The 18,299-nt window shown below is 42.6% G+C and overlaps 1 protein-coding gene across 4 annotated transcripts in view; it reads right to left on the bottom strand.

Annotated features, from left to right (window-relative positions):
* Nucleotides 1–15,408, bottom strand: part of STRN (striatin) — a 53,245-nt gene extending 37,837 nt beyond the window's left edge. For all 4 annotated transcript variants that reach the window (XM_081314067.1, XM_081314066.1, XM_081314065.1 and 1 more), the window contains exon 1: nt 14,998–15,408. In XM_081314067.1, coding sequence (XP_081170193.1) covers nt 14,998–15,291 — 294 coding nt within the window. In that variant the 5' untranslated portion in view covers nt 15,292–15,408. The remainder of the gene's footprint in view (nt 1–14,997) is intronic.
* Nucleotides 15,409–18,299: the final 2,891 nt, after the last annotated feature.

The raw sequence follows: 18,299 nt of genomic DNA on the forward strand, positions 1-18,299 counted from the left end.
ATGCTGAATACCAACATAAATGACAATAAATTAAACAGAATGAAATAAAAAACAGGGCAATAAATTAAGAAAATTGCAACAATGCTCTACTGAATAATAGCTTCTGATAGCTTCTTAAAGGCTGGTGGGCCAGGAGACTGATCTCCAATAGAAACCTGGATCCCCTCATATTCTGAAAATGTGGAATCACTAGCAATTGTTCCTTACAAATTCTATTAGTTGAGCTAATGTAATTGGGAGACAGTGATCCTGTAACCTTCCAAATGATTGTGAGAATGGAGCCCACAATTGTGGTGTTCAGAAACTCATTCTCCAAATCGTGCAATTGTGAGAAGGGTGCCACTTGGAGAATGGTGACAGGCAGACTTAGTAGGCTGAGTAGGCCTGTCAGCAATTGCAGAAAACCCCTAAAGATAAGTATTATGCATATGCTGGTGGACTCTCTAATCAGATGAGGCCTCCTGGGCCTTGTGGGATGGGTGGTAAGCTGAGGCCTCCCAAGCCTAGTTGGGCAGAGGTGACCTGGACCAGAGCAGCTTTGAGCATGCTGGTGGACCATATGGGCAGCTGAGGTGGGAGGAAAGATAGGCAGGTGGGGACAGCTGCAATGCCCCTCCAGTCATAAGTGTGAGCAGACTGCCAAGCACCTGAATTTTTATTATGAGATCACAGGGGCGGTGGAGCAACCATAACTTCAGACACAGAGTGTAAGTCCCTTTGCTCACCACTGTCATAATTTCAATTGCCACTGAAAACCTGGTTAGTGAGGACTCCCTGTATCCACTTTGTAGATTTCATACCGTACGTTACTAGACTTTCAGGCCAGATTGTAAAGCTATGTTTTCAGGACCTTCCAGAAGGCCACCAAGATCAGGGCCAATCTGACTTGTGAGTGATGTTCTAAAATGCAGGTGCCACTAAAGAAAAAGATCTCCTCCTAAGTAAGTCCCATCCGATGCAACATGCCCCTTACTGCTCCACCTAACTCTACATAGATGAAATTAGGAAGTGTTCCCTCAGATAACCAACCTCAAGCATGTGAGGCTTTACAGGTCATTACCAGCACTTCGAATTTAACCTTGAGGAAAACTTGAACCTGGTAGTGTGGAGCAGAGATCTAGGTGCACAGATATTTATAGCTATTATTCCAACATCTTTTTTCACAAGTACTGTTACCATGGAAGTTAATCTCCAATTTTGTACATGCATATATTTTTTCCAAAGGACAATTTTGCACTTGCCTGTTTAAAATTTCATTCTATTATTTTTAGCCCATTTTTCCAAAACAGAAGGCAGAAAACTAATGTGAAACTGAGACATTAGCTATCCCACCCAAATCTCTAGCATCTGGAAATCTGATAAACATTTGCAGTACTTCATCCAATTCATTCATGAAAATAATGAAAAACTGGTAATATTTAATTTGTGGCATCCCACCTGAAACCTGTAACTTATGAAGAACTGTTTCCAATAACACTTTTCAGTATAGTTTGGACCAACTATCCATCTATTGTCATGCCATTCAGCACATACAGAGTGCTTGCTAATCTGTATATTATAAAGGTAAGGCATGTTGCCAAATGCTTTGTTGAAGCCTGATATCAATTAAATAAGTTGCCTAATCAAAAAGTGAGATAAGAGGATCTGTTCTTGATAAATGCACACCTGATATACTAGTACTTACCACATTGTTTTCAAAATGCTTACAAATAAATTATTATATGCTCTAGAATCTTTTCAGGCATTAATATCACAATGATTGATTTGTAGTCATAAAAACCTTCCCTTTTTGAAGATATAGACATTTGCTCCTCTAATCATCGGACAATTCGCTAACTCTTACATGCCTGAAATACAATGCATAAAGATATGGCCAAACTCTTATGTCTTTTACTATCCATGGATGTAATTCATCACCTCCTAGAGATATAGAATTCAAAGTAATGAAGCACTTACTGACTATATTTTAATCAAGCTTCAATCCTGCCTCTTCATATAGCTTACTAGGAAATTGTACAACAAATTGTTGTACAATTTGTTAGTACAACACACAAAGGTTGCTTTTTAAGACTGCCTAAAGCTATTAGTTGCTTTTATCTGTAACTAGTTTTGCCTTCTTCTTTGAGCAGCTGTATGCTGCTGCTATTTTCTTTGTACTGTGAGCCCAATTACAGAAACCATTTTTGTCCTCAGTCTAATGCTCTGTGCTTTTACTCTCCTGACACCAGCTCTACACTTTAAAGTTTTAGGTAGTCGAGTTACGATTGTAATGGAGCCTGCCCATTCCATTCGTAACTTAAAAATTTGTGGCAGTGAATCTCGTACCTCGAACGAGATCACTCCCTGCTTTTGCCCGCACATTTACTAGTTTAATACATGGGCGAATGCGTGGTTCATTAAGCGCACATGCGGTATCTCAAGGTAGGGAAGGCAACGGGGGGGGTCCTAGTGATGGAACAGGCCCCCAAGTTCTCGACTCACTAAGATACCCCATGCTTCCCCCTCCTTCCTGCCCCACCAGACTCACATACCTTGAAAAGATCCATCTCCTCTCTTCTGCGATTCCTGCTTTTGAGGCAGAGGAGAGTTGATGGAAGCTCCTGCGTGCCATAATATTGTGTGAATTCAGGCACCCATCCTCTTTTGCAGAGAATGGGTGCCTGAACTTTTGCGGTGTTTGCGGTACCTATCTCCTGCTCCCCCCAACTCTGGAGCCACACAGTTGCCACTCCTGACCTCCGTTCCGGGCATCGAGGCCTGCAGGAGGCCTCTGATGCACACAACGGACCGCTGGAGGCCTGCAGAAGCCTCCCCCAGCCTCTGTTCTGGGCGGCAGCAGCCTGGACAAGGCTGCCAATGTGTGGAATGGAACTCCGGAGGCCTGAGGAAGCCTCCCCTGGCCTCCGTTTGGGTGGAAGAGGCCTGGACGAGGCCTCCAACATGCAGAATAGACCTTCACAGGCCCACAGAAGCCTCCCCCAGCCTCTGTTGTGGGCAGCAGGAGCATGGATGAGACATCTGGTGCCCAGAACAGACCTCCAAAGGCACGTGGAAGCCTCTCCTGGCCTCGGCAGCAAAGTCTTTTTGCAAAGATTGCAAAAGGCTTTGCAAACGGAGGGAAAGCTTTGAAGTTTCAACCCTTACCTGCATTTGCAAAGCCTTTTGCTGCAGATCTCCACTAGGTCTCCATTTGCAGAGAACAGAGGCCTAAAGTACCGTGAGATCACACGAGATCACTAGCGTGAGATCTTGTGCCACTGATCTTGCATGATCTCGCGGTACTTTAGACTTCCATTCTCTGCGAACACACCGAAGGAAGCAGCAAAACAGTCAAGAAAGCAAAGGATCTCTCACTCTTCACAAGGTGAGTTTCCACAGGCCTAGTGCCTAGGGCAGTGGTGGCGAACCTTTTGTTAAGGAATTTAGTGTGCAGAGGTCTCCTTGTGCTACCAAAGAGTTGCACAGACAAGGAATGGGTACTGAGAGTAGTAAAAAAGTCACACACAGGAGTACACTGAGTTCTAAAAGCAAAAAGTATTTTACTTTGAGGTGGTGTAAAAACAAAAATGCACAGTCAAAAATAAACAGTCCAAGTCATACACAATAGCAACAGTCCAAGGAGTAATCCAAACTACAAAGTCTTCTTACCGGTCCAGAGGTCAATACACAGTTCAGGTTACAACAGTAGTAAACCAACAGCAGAGCAAAAACAGTAACAGTAGAGATCAGTGAATTCAGAGAGAGAGAGAAGCTACGTTACTAGCTTCCTCTTATGGCCATGAGAACACTTACACACCCATTGGCCAATTAACTTCTTAAAGACATAGCATTATGGTTAATATATTTTCAACCCAACATTGTAGGCTAACACCATATGCCTAACATTCTCCCCTTTGGGTAGAATAATATATAACTCTTACAATCTTATGCACATTCTTTCACAATTAGCATTGTGTTTCACAGCACTTTGTACCTTCGTAAAATGGTCTGCAATATTTACATCAGATGGACAATACTCTAACTGTATTAATTTATCTTTGACACATTGTCTGACATTTAAATAACGAAGATCAGTATGTTTAGATCTTGTTCTTACTGCAGCATTATTAGCCATCTTTATTGCAGCTTGATTGTCCTCATACACAATAAATGGATCATTTACATTTAAACCCATATCTAACAATAATTGTTTGTACACTAGCAGTTCTGTACACAACACTGATAGACATGAAAATTCAGCCTCCATTGTAGACAAGCTTATGTGTTTTTGTCTAATAGACTTCCATCCAATCAAAGAATCACCCAACATTATAGCCAACCCTGAGGTAGATTTACGACTGTTTGAATCAGAGGCAAAACTCGCATCTGCATATGCAGTAAGGATTAACTCACGATTTGGCTCTAAATATAACGAGTAGTGAATAGTTTGCTTCAAATACCTTAATACTCGCTTAGCTGATTGCCAGTGTCTAACAGTTGGATTATTGTTGTACCTAGCCAATTGATTTACACAGTAAGAAATATCAGGTCTAGTCCAATTACTCAGATACATAAGACTTCCTATCAAAGATTGGTACATAGTCTTATCAAATACAGGACTCTCAACATTAGTGTCCTTAATATCCATAGCCATCGGAGTTTTTGCTGGTTTACACATTTCCATATTGTATCTCTTTAATAACTGAGATATCTTACTGGCTTGCGACACCTTAAAACCCCTATTCGTTTTAACAATATCTAACCCCAAATAGTGGCTTATTTCTCCAAGATTTCTAATTGTGAATTTATTTTGCAATCTTGAAATGATGGTTTGTGCTTCTAACTCAGTTTTTGTTATTATTGCAATATCATCTGTGAATAATAAAAGAAAAGATAATGCTCCGTTGTGTTCCCTTCTAAACAAACAAGGATCAGCATTACTGGCTACAAAACCTAATGCACTTAACTCATTAACTATACATTTATTCCACTCATAGCCTGATTGTTTCAATCCATAGAGGCTTTTCTTTAACTCCCAACAATCATGGTCTCTATCACTGGTCAATCCTGGTGGTATTCTTAAATAAATAGTATGTTGCAATGGAGCATGTAAATATGCAGTTTCAACATCTACATGGGTAACCATATATTGGTTTTTAGCCGCCCATACTAAAGCTGCTCTTAAAGTAGTTGCCCTTAGACTGGGTGCAAACACTTCGTCATAATCCTCAGTAGTTTGGGCAAAACCTTGTGCAACCAAACGTGCCTTATGGGTTACAGTCCCGTCTACACCCTTCTTTAACTTATATATCCATTTACAACCTATAGCTTGCTCACCAGGTGGCAGTTTAGCTTTTACATAAACCTTAAGATTCTGCAAAGACTTCAACTCCCTGTTCATTGCAGCTTTCCATGATGCCTGTTCCTTTTCAGGATACATCCTGATCTCATCATAGTTAGATGGCTCTACACTAACTTGACATACTATACTAGCTTCATAGCGATCAGGTGGATGTCTGATGCGCGTTGAACGCCAAGGAATTACAGGGCTTTGAATTTCTGTCTCCTTTCCTTCCTCTGATTCATCTATTATCTCCCCTATCTCCTCTTCATCTTTTATATTTACAGGAGATGTATTATCATTACTAGTTACGTTATCAGAGGAGTCCTCAAACACTAGAGGATCAGTATTAACAGTTTCTTGCTCTAACCTATCCCAACCAACGTGCTCAAGGAATTTTGCACTAGCACTGTTATATACATTAGTTGTGCCCTGTTCCCAGAAACGATAGGATCTGTGGTTAGCTTCGTAACCTACGAAGTATAATTGCCTAGCCCTATGTTGGCCTTTACTCCTGAGTTGTGCAGGAATGTGGACCCAAGCTGGGGTGCCAAACGTGTGCAGGTAATCAAGGTTTGGTTTTCTACCATGCCATATTGTATATGGTATTTTACCAGTAGAAGTATTAACAACTATATTCAGAACATGGTTTGCACATTTTGCTGCCTCCCCCCACAGTCTATCTGTTAAGCCAGAATCTTGTAACATGGTTCTCATCATGGCTTGTAACGTTTGCCCACGTCTCTCAACAAAAGCATTATGTTGAGGCCTATAAGGGGCTGAACGTTTATGCTCAATGCCAGCTGATTGTAGCATATCAACAAAACACTTATTTGTAAATTCAGTGCCATTATCAGTAATTATGCACTGAACCTTTCTCTTTGTTTTTCTCTCCACGAACTTCAGCCAGTTTGCAAATTGTTGGAAAGTATCTGCCTTTGACTTAAGCAGATAACAAAAACCATAACGAGAGTAGTGGTCCAGGATACTTAAAATATAACATGACCCTCCTAAACTTGGTTTCATGGGTCCAATTAAATCAGCAAACACAACTTCCAAAGGAACAGTTGTTTTGAAGCTGTTTATCCTGTTTGCCGGACTTGCCTTACTCTTTTCCTGATTACAGGCATTGCAATTCAAATACTTACTACATGGCTTCAGTTTAACTCCCTCTACTAATTCCACTGTTTTACGTAGTGAGTTAAAGTTTACATGCCCTAACCGCCTATGCAATAAATGTATACATTCATCATGTGGCTTCTTGTTCTCACATATTGAGTTAGCTTTAACTGTACTAACCTGGTTACTTGTGAGAACGAATAAACCATTTTTCAAATTAGCAGTTACACAGGTTCCATTCCTCTCAATAGTGCATTGCTCCCCTCTGAATGTTACCACAAACCCAACTTTAACCAATTCCCTTACAGATAACAGGTTGAATCTTAGCTTAGGTATATATAACATAGGTAACTGTTCATCAATGCATGGACAATAGGAATTACCTTCACCAGAGGCCTTCATCTTCCAACCGTTTGCTAGTGAAACATATTGGTTGCTGTTTTTCATATTAATAAACCTCTTTTTCACTTTAGTTATGCATTGTGAAGCCCCACTATCAACAACCCACAATTCATTATTTCTGGATGTTGATTCATCAGAAACAGTCAAACCAATGCTCTTCTTAGCCTTCCCACTGCTATTTACATTCTGTTTTTTACCCTTTCTACAGAATTTGGCTATATGCCCTTTAGCCCCACAAGAATAACATTTCTTGATGTTGTAAGCAGTAGTAAATTGCTGCTCCTCTTGTGGCTGTGTCTCTCTCAGCTGGTCTCTGTCACGCCTTCTTCTGGACTCTTCCAGCAGTCTCCCAGTAATGTTAGTCAATGTCAGTTCCTCTCTGGTCAGGACTTCCAAAGAAGAAACATACCCATCATAACTCTCATCCAAAGATGACAGAATAATGTAGACCTGATGCAACTCTGAAAAAATCAGCTCCTTTTCATGAAGCTCTTGAAAAGTTGCCTTCATGTAATTTAAATGGGTCAGCATATCTCCATTCTTCTGCAAACGAGCCCTAAACAGCTTACGTGTAAGGTGTATATGTGCACCCACACTGTCACGAACATAAAGCCTTCGCAAAACATCCCAACACCTAGCAGCAGACTCCTCACCACGAATATGGACAAGCTGCTGGTCATTCAGTGTTAGTCCAATAATGCAAAGAGCTTTCTCATTGCTACGTTTAAAGTTGTCTAACTTCTTTACATCCTCTTCGTCATCTGGATCCCAAGCAGTAGTATCTGGTGGGTTATTTACAACAGCCCATAGTCCTTCCTTGCGCAAAAGCAAGCAGCATTTAGTGGACCAGGAAACATAGTTTGTCCCATCCAACCGGGTTATCCAGGAGATGCCTGACAACAGTTCCTGTGCCATTTTACACCAAATACAAACTCAGCTAGGAATACTGTGTGTACTTACTCTCAGTACAGGCCTGGGCCCATAACCAATGTTAAGGAATTTAGTGTGCAGAGGTCTCCTTGTGCTACCAAAGAGTTGCACAGACAAGGAATGGGTACTGAGAGTAGTAAAAAAGTCACACACAGGAGTACACTGAGTTCTAAAAGCAAAAAGTATTTTACTTTGAGGTGGTGTAAAAACAAAAATGCACAGTCAAAAATAAACAGTCCAAGTCATACACAATAGCAACAGTCCAAGGAGTAATCCAAACTACAAAGTCTTCTTACCGGTCCAGAGGTCAATACACAGTTCAGGTTACAACAGTAGTAAACCAACAGCAGAGCAAAAACAGTAACAGTAGAGATCAGTGAATTCAGAGAGAGAGAGAAGCTACGTTACTAGCTTCCTCTTATGGCCATGAGAACACTTACACACCCATTGGCCAATTAACTTCTTAAAGACATAGCATTATGGTTAATATATTTTCAACCCAACATTGTAGGCTAACACCATATGCCTAACACCTTTTATAGACCGAGTGCCCAAACTGCAACCCAAAACCCACTTATTTATCGCTGGATGCCAGGTGGGTGTGGCCCACTGGGTGGGTGTGGCTCTGGTGGTCATGGAAGATTGGGTGGGTGTGGCCAAGGTGGGTCACCTCAATGTTGCTCGTGAGGAGGGACACCTGTGGGGGGGTGGGGTTGGGGAAGCTCCAGGAGGTCTCTGGCAAGTGGGGCAGTAGGCAGGACTCATCCTGTGGGGTGAGGCGAGGCAGGGTGGGGGTGCCATTGCCATGGGGCAAGGCAAGGGCTGGGGCAGCTGCTGCCTGACACCATCGGCCCCCGCACACAGAGGCCAGTGAGCGCATGGGGGCCAACAGTGTCCATCAGTAGCCACAGCATGCCGGCCCCTCGACAGGCGTACTCTGGGGCTCCGCAGCCCATCACCAGCAGTTCAAAGAAGCTGCCTCCAAGATGGATGGTTGGCCAACAGCTGAGGAGGTGATGCAGTGGGTCGTGCCTGGGAAAAGGAGAGCATGTGAGGCCAGGAGGGATGGGACGGGGGGGAGGGAAACCAGCCGTGCCGGGATGCATTCAGCCACATGGGACCTCGGCAAATTAGCAGGCAGCTGGTTGAAGAGGGACAGTTGCCACCTCCGGAGCATTGTGCGGGTGCCCACAGAGAGGGCTCTAAGTGCCACCTCTGGCACCCGTGCCATAGGTTCGCCACCACTGGCCTAGGGAGATCCGGGGGGGAGGGTGGAGAGAGGGAATAGCCAGGGTAAATGTTGCAGTGCCACTGCAGTCATTCATAAGGGTGAAAGACTGCCGTGGTGTGGCAATGTTTGTAATTTCAGAACTTGTTTGTAAACACTAGGGGGCGCTTATCACATAACTTTGAACGTTTGCTAAGGGATCATTCGTAACTCAGGGATTACCTGTCTATGACTGTACTCTTCCTGGCCCTGTTTCCATTTCCTTTATGTGTCCTTCTATGTTTTCAAATATTCCTAGGTTTTTTTTGTATAGACATATTCATTTATTTTGCTGTCCTGAATTTTTTCCTCACTGCAATCATTTGCATCTATACTTTCAGTTTTGCCTTCTATAGGAAATTTTATTCATCTAAAGTTCCTTCTCCAATTAGCTTCTTCTGAAATAAAAAAGTAATTTATCATTACTTCAATAATGACATTTAAATCACTTGAAAGAATAGAAGAGTATCAGTCTCCCTTTAGATATAATCTTTAAATATGCAAAAACATTTAGTGGCACTGGAAAGGCCCCTCTCAATTATGGTACTTCACTAGAAAAATATTCTCTTGACACTGTTTTTCTGATGTCACAATTTTCTTGAGTTACAATTATTTTTTTAGGCTTACTTAAAGCCACACCTCAGCAATATTTAAAGGATTATTTGTTATTATGCTTATCATTATAGGTTATCCTTGAAATGTTTATTTGAGAAATGGAGTATAATTTCTTGCACAGGTTAGTCTCTGTTCTCCTCAATAAATAATGCTTGATTCAAATAGGAACACCCTTAAGAGGAATAAGTTTTGCTCTGCTAATGAGCTTCTAGGAGCACAAATTGGACTAACATTCATTCTCCAAGAACTGAAAAAGAACAGTATTTAAAAATCTGGAGAAGAAGGGTTAGGCAAAAATTGCTACTTATTTGTGGCCAGACTGTTAAACCTGTTAGCATTTTCAGAAGCACTTTTATCACATTTCCCACTCCTTCAGACAATGGGACAAGCGGTTTTTCCATTAGTACACCATCTGCCTACTTGCACAGTTTGCCTAACTCCTGAGAAATATAACCCATAACATGCAATCATCATTGAAGTAGTCTCTCTTTTGTGTGCCGGACAGAACACACAGTCCTTGGAAACTGAAAATATCTTTAACAAGGGCCTTTCTGCTAATCTTTGGGTATGGAGAAGTTTATATTAAGAAAAACTCCGAATCTCTAGAGAATGCCTAAGGCTCTTTAATGAAATACTTTCCTTTCTTCTGGTTAGAAAATGAAATATTAAAAATGGCAGTGTGACAGAATCTAGGCAAATGAAGTTAACCAGCTGTTAAAAAAGTGAAGGTATCCAAACTTGCAGTCAGAATTTCAGAATGTGTGAATCAATATTTTAATAAAGTATACAATCTAGTGAATAAATCCATTTTAATATTACCTAAGAAGAGTTATTGTTCCCTACTCAAACATCCTTAAAAATATTTAAGGACATTAGCAAAAGAAAAAAATCTTAACCTCTATTGAATATGTACTTGTAAAGGTAAGCGATGTCTGAGTGGTCTACTAAACCAAATCTTTGGGTATGTAGCATGTTAGCAACCAGTTACCTACTGCATGTTCATTTAATAGTTCTTCACATCTAAAAGACCTAAACTTTTTTAAAATTCTTGATCCTATCACAACAATTAATATTTCTACCTTTCTCCTTCTACGGTAAATTGTAGACTGGTAACTTGAAAATATGGAATTTATACCAGACATCTCAGCAATTTTAATTCCAATGCAATTATATTAATTAGTATTTTTGTAAGCTGCAACTTATGGAAATTGAATAAAATGCCAAGGAATATCTTTTCCACCATTATAACTTGTCTACACAATCTTAGCTGTCTTCCTAGAAGACCTGGATTGCTCCAAAGTAAATACACAATGACAGTCAAATTTATATTTTAAAAAATCAAACGGCACAGGCAATGTATAACAAACCATTACAACAGACAATAATCAATTCTTTAACATTATTTAAACTTCCCCAATCCACGTAATTCCAATCACCATATAAGAGTAAAGCACTATGCCAATCTTCAGCCATAAAATAATCAACTATACAAAGTGAGAATAAGAACAAAATCAGAAAAGATTATGTTTACATCAGCAAAATACCCTTGACTTAGAAGCCTACAAAATTGTTTTGACAATTTTTTTCTGAAATTTCAGCAGGTATGAGCTAATTGGGTGTCGCATGTTCCCATATGGCAGGAGCCACTACCAAGTAGGCCTATCTCCCAGTCTAAACTCCCTTGACTTCCAGTTAGGGAGAAATATGGAGCAGGCTCTCTCCTGATGTTATAATTGGACAGTACATTAAGGAAAGTACATAGGGCTTTACTTAGAAAAAAGTGTAATCAGCATTGGGACACATTTTTCTGCTACTGATTTTTAAATATATTTTTCCAGCTAATTATGGCTTTCCATATACCAACCCTATTGCTACCCTTCCTGGACATCCTGATCAGCAGAGATCACAATGGCAAACTAGAAACACAACTCTATAGAAAAAACACCCATACTAACCAGGTGCTCCATTACCAAAGCAACAACCCAACCTCCCACAAGAGAAGCTGTGTAAGGACTTTATTTAGACGAGCCCAACACTCTGCAACAACCCAGAACAGCAGAAAAAGGAAAAAAAAGAGCATCTATACAACATATTCTAACAAAATGGATATCCATGCAATTTTATCAAAAAGTTCCTGACCACTTAACCCAATACAGCACAACCAACACAAACCCTAAAAAGAATTACACTGCCATAGATCAAGAATATCTCAGAAACCACCAACAGACTACTAGAACCACATGGAATTAGCATAGCACACAAGCCAACTAAAGCCCTTCCAAACATCCTAAGCACACCAAAAGACCCAACAACCTCAAAAGAAAAAACAGGAGTCATTCATTCTACAGCATACACTGTAAGGACTGCAACAACCACGATGTAAGACAAACAGGCAGAAGACTGGCAAAATGTATCCAACAACAACAACAACAACTAGCAGTCAAAAGACATGATGAAAATTCTCTTATTTCACAACACATAGATTTGACCATAGTTTCAATTGAGAAAATGTGACCATCCTAGACCAAGCCAAGTCCAAAAACGCCAGGGAATTTTTAGAAGCCTGGCACTCCGACAAGTCAGCCATCAATAGATACAAAGAAATTAACATCTATAGACTATATACACTTGGTAGAGGACAGGAAGGCCTGGAGGAACATTGTCCATAGGGTCGCGATGGGTCGGACACGACTTCGCAACTAACAACAACAAGACTATACACTATAGACCAGGGGTCTCCAACCCCCGGTACATGGACTGGTACTGGACCGCAGCATGCCAACAACTGGTCCGCACAAACAAGCAAAGCCCCATCTGCAGGTAGCACACAAAATCATGCACCCTCCGGTCTGTGGAATAACCTCTCTCCACAGAACCGGTCCCTGATGCCCAAAAGATTGGGGACCTCTGCTATAGACTACAGATTATATCACCCAGCCCAAAAAGGAACAAAAAGACCCAAGCACCTCTCCACCAGCAAATCAGCACCAGATCAGCATAGATTAACTCCAAGGTTAATTTCAGACCAATAATCAAGTAAACAATACTCAGCACACTTTTCACCTATTTCCCCACAACAACAACCCTGTAAGGTGGGTGGACCTGAGAGTAAATGACTGACCAAAAGTCAGCTAAAGGGCTTTCACGGCTAAGGCAGGACTAGAACTCAACAGTCTTGTGCTTTCTAGTCTGATCTTTTAATTACTAGACCAAAGGCCCCCAACCTTTTGGGCACCAGGGACTGGTTGCTGGCATACCACGGCCCGGTACCGCACTAGACCAAATTTGCTCTCTAGATAACATACTGATCCAATAACCAAATACTAACAATAAACAGGCACTTTTGCTTTCCAAAGTTTCACTAATGTTTTTGTCAGTTCCCCATCCTCAAATCACTCAATTTGTGCATGTTTACTGAAAAGCTTATTATAGTGTTAGGTGCATTTTTTAGCATCCAAATGTCTTTTGCTAAGGCTGTATTCAAGGCACAAAACCCCATGTGAGCCAATCTACTATTGTACATGGCTCCATTTAGTTCAGCAGCTTTTTATTCAACTTGAAAGGCAAGATGCTTCCCAATCCCACTGCACTTTTTGCTTATACTACCAGTATTTTAAGAGCCTACTAATATTAAAATTTTGAACTTTTGTTAAAGGCTACAGTATTTACTGCACTATATCAAATATTATGGAATACAGCAGGCATATCAAACTGCCAGCCCGTGGGCCGGATGCATCATACTGAAACCACGCCCACCCCATTGCCGGCAATGGGAAAAAGGTCGTGAGACGTCACGTGACATCATGTGATGTCGCGAGTTTGACATGCCTGGAATAGAGGCTAAAAATCTAAACACAGTATCAGAAACCATTCAAGTTCCATTTTGGATATAAATTCCAAAAGTGGCTAAAGGCAAAGTTAAGCCACTATGAAGTCAGTTCCCTGTAATTACTACAAAATTATGGAAACTTCATCCCATTCAACTAAAATAAGAGTGTGCTTTATTATGCAGATAGTCCTGAACTTACAACACTTCATTTAGTGACCGTTCAAAGTTACATCACTGAAAAAAGTGACTTATGACCATTTTTCACACTTAGGACCATTGCAGTATCCCCATGGTTATATGGTCAAAATTCAGATGCTTGGCAACTGGTTCATATTTATGACGGTTGCAGGGACCTGGGATCATGTGATCCTTTTTTGTGACCTTCTGACAAGCCAAGTTAATGGGGAAACCAGTTTCACTTAACAACCGTGTTACTAATTTATCAACTGCAGTGATTCACTTAACGTCCGCGGCAAGAAAAGTCATAAAAAGGGACAAAACTCATTTAACAAATGTTTCACTTAGCAACATAACTTTGGGGCTCAATTGTAGTTGTAAGTCAAGGACTACCTGTAGTCAACAGGGAGAGTCTGGGACTGAGAAATGCCAACTTGGTTCTCCAACTATTCATTTAGCTTTTCTGAAAGTTATACACCACTACTAATAGTAACAGCCAAGCCAGGCACGAACCATAATCACGTAAAGCAGGGGTCTTCAAACCTGGCCCTTTTATGACTTGTGGACTTCAACTCCCAGAATTCCTCCCTTTGACTAAGATTCGAAAGCCTAGTTAGTACGTGTATCTATCAGGTGGCTCATTTATTCTCCAGGAAGAAAAGGCACCAATCTTTTGCCATTTAACCTCCGGCAACAGTAATGAATTAACCACACATTTCTAGGGAAAGGAGGCAAACACGGCACACGCTGGATTTAAGGCGAACTAGACCTCGGAGACAAGAACACCTGGATGCCAATACTCAACTTTCGCAGCTAATGTTCATCCGTCGCAGGACGCGGGGGGTGGGTGGAGAGAGAGAGAGAGAGGGAGGGAGAGAGAGAGAGAGAGAGAGGGGGGGGGAGAGGGGGAGAGAGAGAGAGAGAGAGAGAGAGAGAGAGAGAGAGAGAGAGAGAGAGAACGGGAAAACGAATCCCTTTGCAAGGCAGAGGCGGCCAACCACCATCCTCCCAAGTTCCGAAGGCCAGGCAAGGTGGGCGAGTTGAAGAGAGGCCCCGGGGGCTCCCCCAAAACTCCGAGACGGCCCCGAGTCAATCGCTGCCCCGCCGTTCCCGCAGCTCCGCGTCCGGCAGTCGAAGAAGGCACCGCGGGGAGCGGAGAAGGAAGCCTTCTCGACAGGTGCGTGGGGGGCAAGGAGAGCAGGGCAGGTTGGGCGGAGGCGGCCGAGGCGGCGGCGCCCCCCCCCCACCCTCGAGCGGGCAAACCTGCCGGGAGCAGAAAGGAAGGCAACGGAGAGAGGGTGTGTGTGTGTGTGTGTGTGTGTGTGTGTGAAACTCTACCTGCAGTTCCGCTCGCTCGGCCTCCCACTCGGCTCGCTCGGCCTCGAAGCGGCCCCACTCGTGCTGCAGGAAATGCAGGATGCCCGGGACGCTGTATTGAGCCCGCGCTGCAGAGGCCGGGGCCGGCCCTGCTGAAGCACCGCCAGCGGCAGCCGCCGCTGCTGCAGCCGCCGCCGCAGCCGCCGCTTCTCCCGACTCCAACCCCGGCCCGGCCCCGCCCGGAGGTGGCGGCAAGAGCAGCGCGTTGTTGTTGTTGTTGTTGAAAAAGACGCCGGGGCCAGCCTGCTCGTCCATGGCTGGAGCCGTCGTCGCGGCGGGAGAGACCGTTTGCTCCTCCTCCGCACCTCGCCCGAGCGCTCGTTACAGTCACTGCCGACGTCCGTGGCCCGCCGGCCCAGCTTCCCTCCCCCGTCCGCTTCGCTCAGTGGGAAGCAGTAACAAACTGGGCGCGTCCCCTCAGCCGTCAGCGCCTGACAGCCACCCCCGCCGGCAGCTACCGGGCCTCGCCAGAGTCAATTTCAAAACGCGTTCGGCGCGTGGGAACCTGAAGCATCTTGGGAAATGCAGTTCCCTGTCGGAAAGAGTGGAGTAGCTGCGACTTTCTAACAAAATAACCATTTGGGGCTGGCGGGTTACAACAATCTCAAGTTTGATTTGCAAACTTGTTTTGTTTTAGAGTTGAGAAAAGAAATTATGCCGTGAAAGCGACTAGAACTTAGGACCTATCCGTGAGTTTAGCGCTGAGTCGATTGGTTAAAGTGATGTAAGTCGGTGTCATGGGTTCCAACAAACTAATAGGATCACAAATAGCAGTAATTAATGAGTGGGCGGGGGGGGGGAAGTCTTGGAATAATGGTAAACAATTCAGTGATGGTGTTGACACAATGTGCTTCCAATATTTTAAAAAAAGCCAAAACCATATTAGAATGAATAAAAAATGGAACTGACAACAAAGAAACCAATATTATAATTCCTTTATGTAAGTCAAGAACTTTACAAATCTGCAAAATTTTGGCCACTGCACCTCTAAAAGGTATAGTGGAGCTAGAGAAGGGTTCAGAGAAGGAAAATTAAGATGATCCAAGGACTGGAGTAATGTTGCCAAAACACACTTCATAGAACAGAAACAGATATCCTCAGAAATCATGAGACAAATAACTCTGGAGTTAGTGGCTATACAGCTAATTCTAAGTCACCTTTTTTGGGTGATCAGTAAAACATTGGGCTCAGATTATGGCTCTCTGTTTAAATCTGGGTTATAAAAAAACCCTTGTAATTACTTGACATCTATATTTATCTTTCAGTGGCACATTGCCTAGAATTGAAGGGCCAGAAAGGAAAAAAATGTAGTGACAGAACCATATTTGCATTGCTATCTATCCTATTAACAGAACAATTTGCCTGACCTGTTGCTATGTGAAGAATGTGAATATAACAAGGTATGTTTTTATTGGCTCGTCTCTCTTCAAGCAAATTATGAATATCAATTGGGGCTATTTGCACTAGAGGACTCTAGCCTCTATGGTTTCTCAAGCCCCTGCTTTTCTGCAAGGGAAATAAATTGAGCCTAGTAGGATTTGGCTCAGGTTGTATTAATAGGCAGTTGATGCTCAAAGGCAGAACAGCACCAGAATTGTTGTGGGGCACTTGGTGTAGCTTTTTTATTTAGTTTCTACCTTCCTTCTATTCAAGAAACTGGGCCCAATATTTACTGGCTCCTTCCCTGTAACAATTTAGATCAGCCCTGTAGTCTTTTATTTGCAATTGCCCACTGCTATGAAAATACACTAAATGTTTTAATTTAATTTTTTAATTTTAATTCCATTTATATCCCGCCCTTCTCCGAAGACTCAGGGCGGCTTACAAGCTTAGCTGTAGCCTTCATTCTATGTATATGCCTGCTTATTAGGGCTTTCACACACACCCCAAGCGGCATTGTTTTACAGCAATCTTTGTGAGAGTGGGGCCTCACTGTCTCGTTTTCTGCAGTTTCTGCCATCTGAAATTTCCACGAGCCATATCCTCCTGAACTATCTAGTCCCCACCAGACTTTGATCACCAAAGAGGGGTCTGTTTCCTGTCACGCCTGCCTTGTAAGCTGTTCATTTTAGACTTACTTTGAATAGGGAAAGTGGAATATATTCCAGCCTTTTTGGGTTCTTCCAGATTTCAAGTAGATCGGATTAGGAATTCAATGCCATGTAGAACACTTACAACTTTTATTGTAAAGCTATAGTTAAAGCACCTTGCATGTCTGAATGCTCTTCCCCCCTCCCTCCCTTTACCTTTGTGAGAACTAGGAAGGAGATTATCTGAGAAGTTTAGTAGGATAACTTACTAAAGCCTCTTTTATTTCACCATTGACTTGGTAGTAGCTTTTCTTCATGTCTCTCAAAGCCTTTCCCTCTTCCCTCTACAATTTCATACCAGTACTCGTCAGGTAACAGCGCTCCATGCGCCTTTGGCGTCTAGTCATGCCGGCCACATGACCACGGAGACGTCCCTCGGACAAACGCTGGCTCTTTGGCTTTGAAACGGAGATGAGCACCGGCCCCTAGAGTCAGAAACGACTAGCACACATGTGCGGGGGAACCTTTACCTTTACTTGTCAGATGACTTTGAGGATAGGCCTAGTCCAGGGGTAGGCAACCTCGTCTCTTTTATGACTCATGGACTTCAACTCCCAGAATTCCTGAGTCAGCTGACTCAGGAATTCTGGGAGTTGAAGTCCATGAGTCATAAAAGAGACGAGGTTGCCTACCCTTGGCCTAGTCCATCTTTGGCATGTTGTCATTGCTGCCAGTTCATTCCTTGACAATGGGAAGAGTAAGTCTGAAGGGGGAAATAGTGTGACCTACCAGAGGACTTCACAAACACAGACCTACCAGACTTCACAAACACAGAGGGACAATAAGATAGTTAAGGAAGGAAATGGGTGTTACAGAAGATTCCTGAGTTCAGGCAATGGGGAGAGTGCCAAAAAGAAACTCTCCACCTTAATTACACTAACTAAGTTGTGCATGAGTATTACTTTAATAGGCTTTAAAGATCCTGTTACATTTCCCTACTAACCCTAAAGATCTTTCCAGATCTTGGGCCAGCCTCACAGGGCTTGACTTAAAATTCTAAAAACAAAATAGTGCAATTATGGGCACAGCTAGTGGCTACTCTCTGCCCTGCCCTCTAACAGGTGGGCATATTTGTTGGGCTACATATACCTAGTTTTCTAAAAATGATTATGTGGCCTCACTGCATTCTTGAAAATAATGCCATAGCATCCATCAAGACTTTGCAGCATAAAA

Source organism: Vipera berus (assembly GCF_964194415.1).
Source record: "Vipera berus genome assembly, chromosome: 1".
Taxonomy (NCBI): domain Eukaryota; kingdom Metazoa; phylum Chordata; class Lepidosauria; order Squamata; family Viperidae; genus Vipera; species Vipera berus.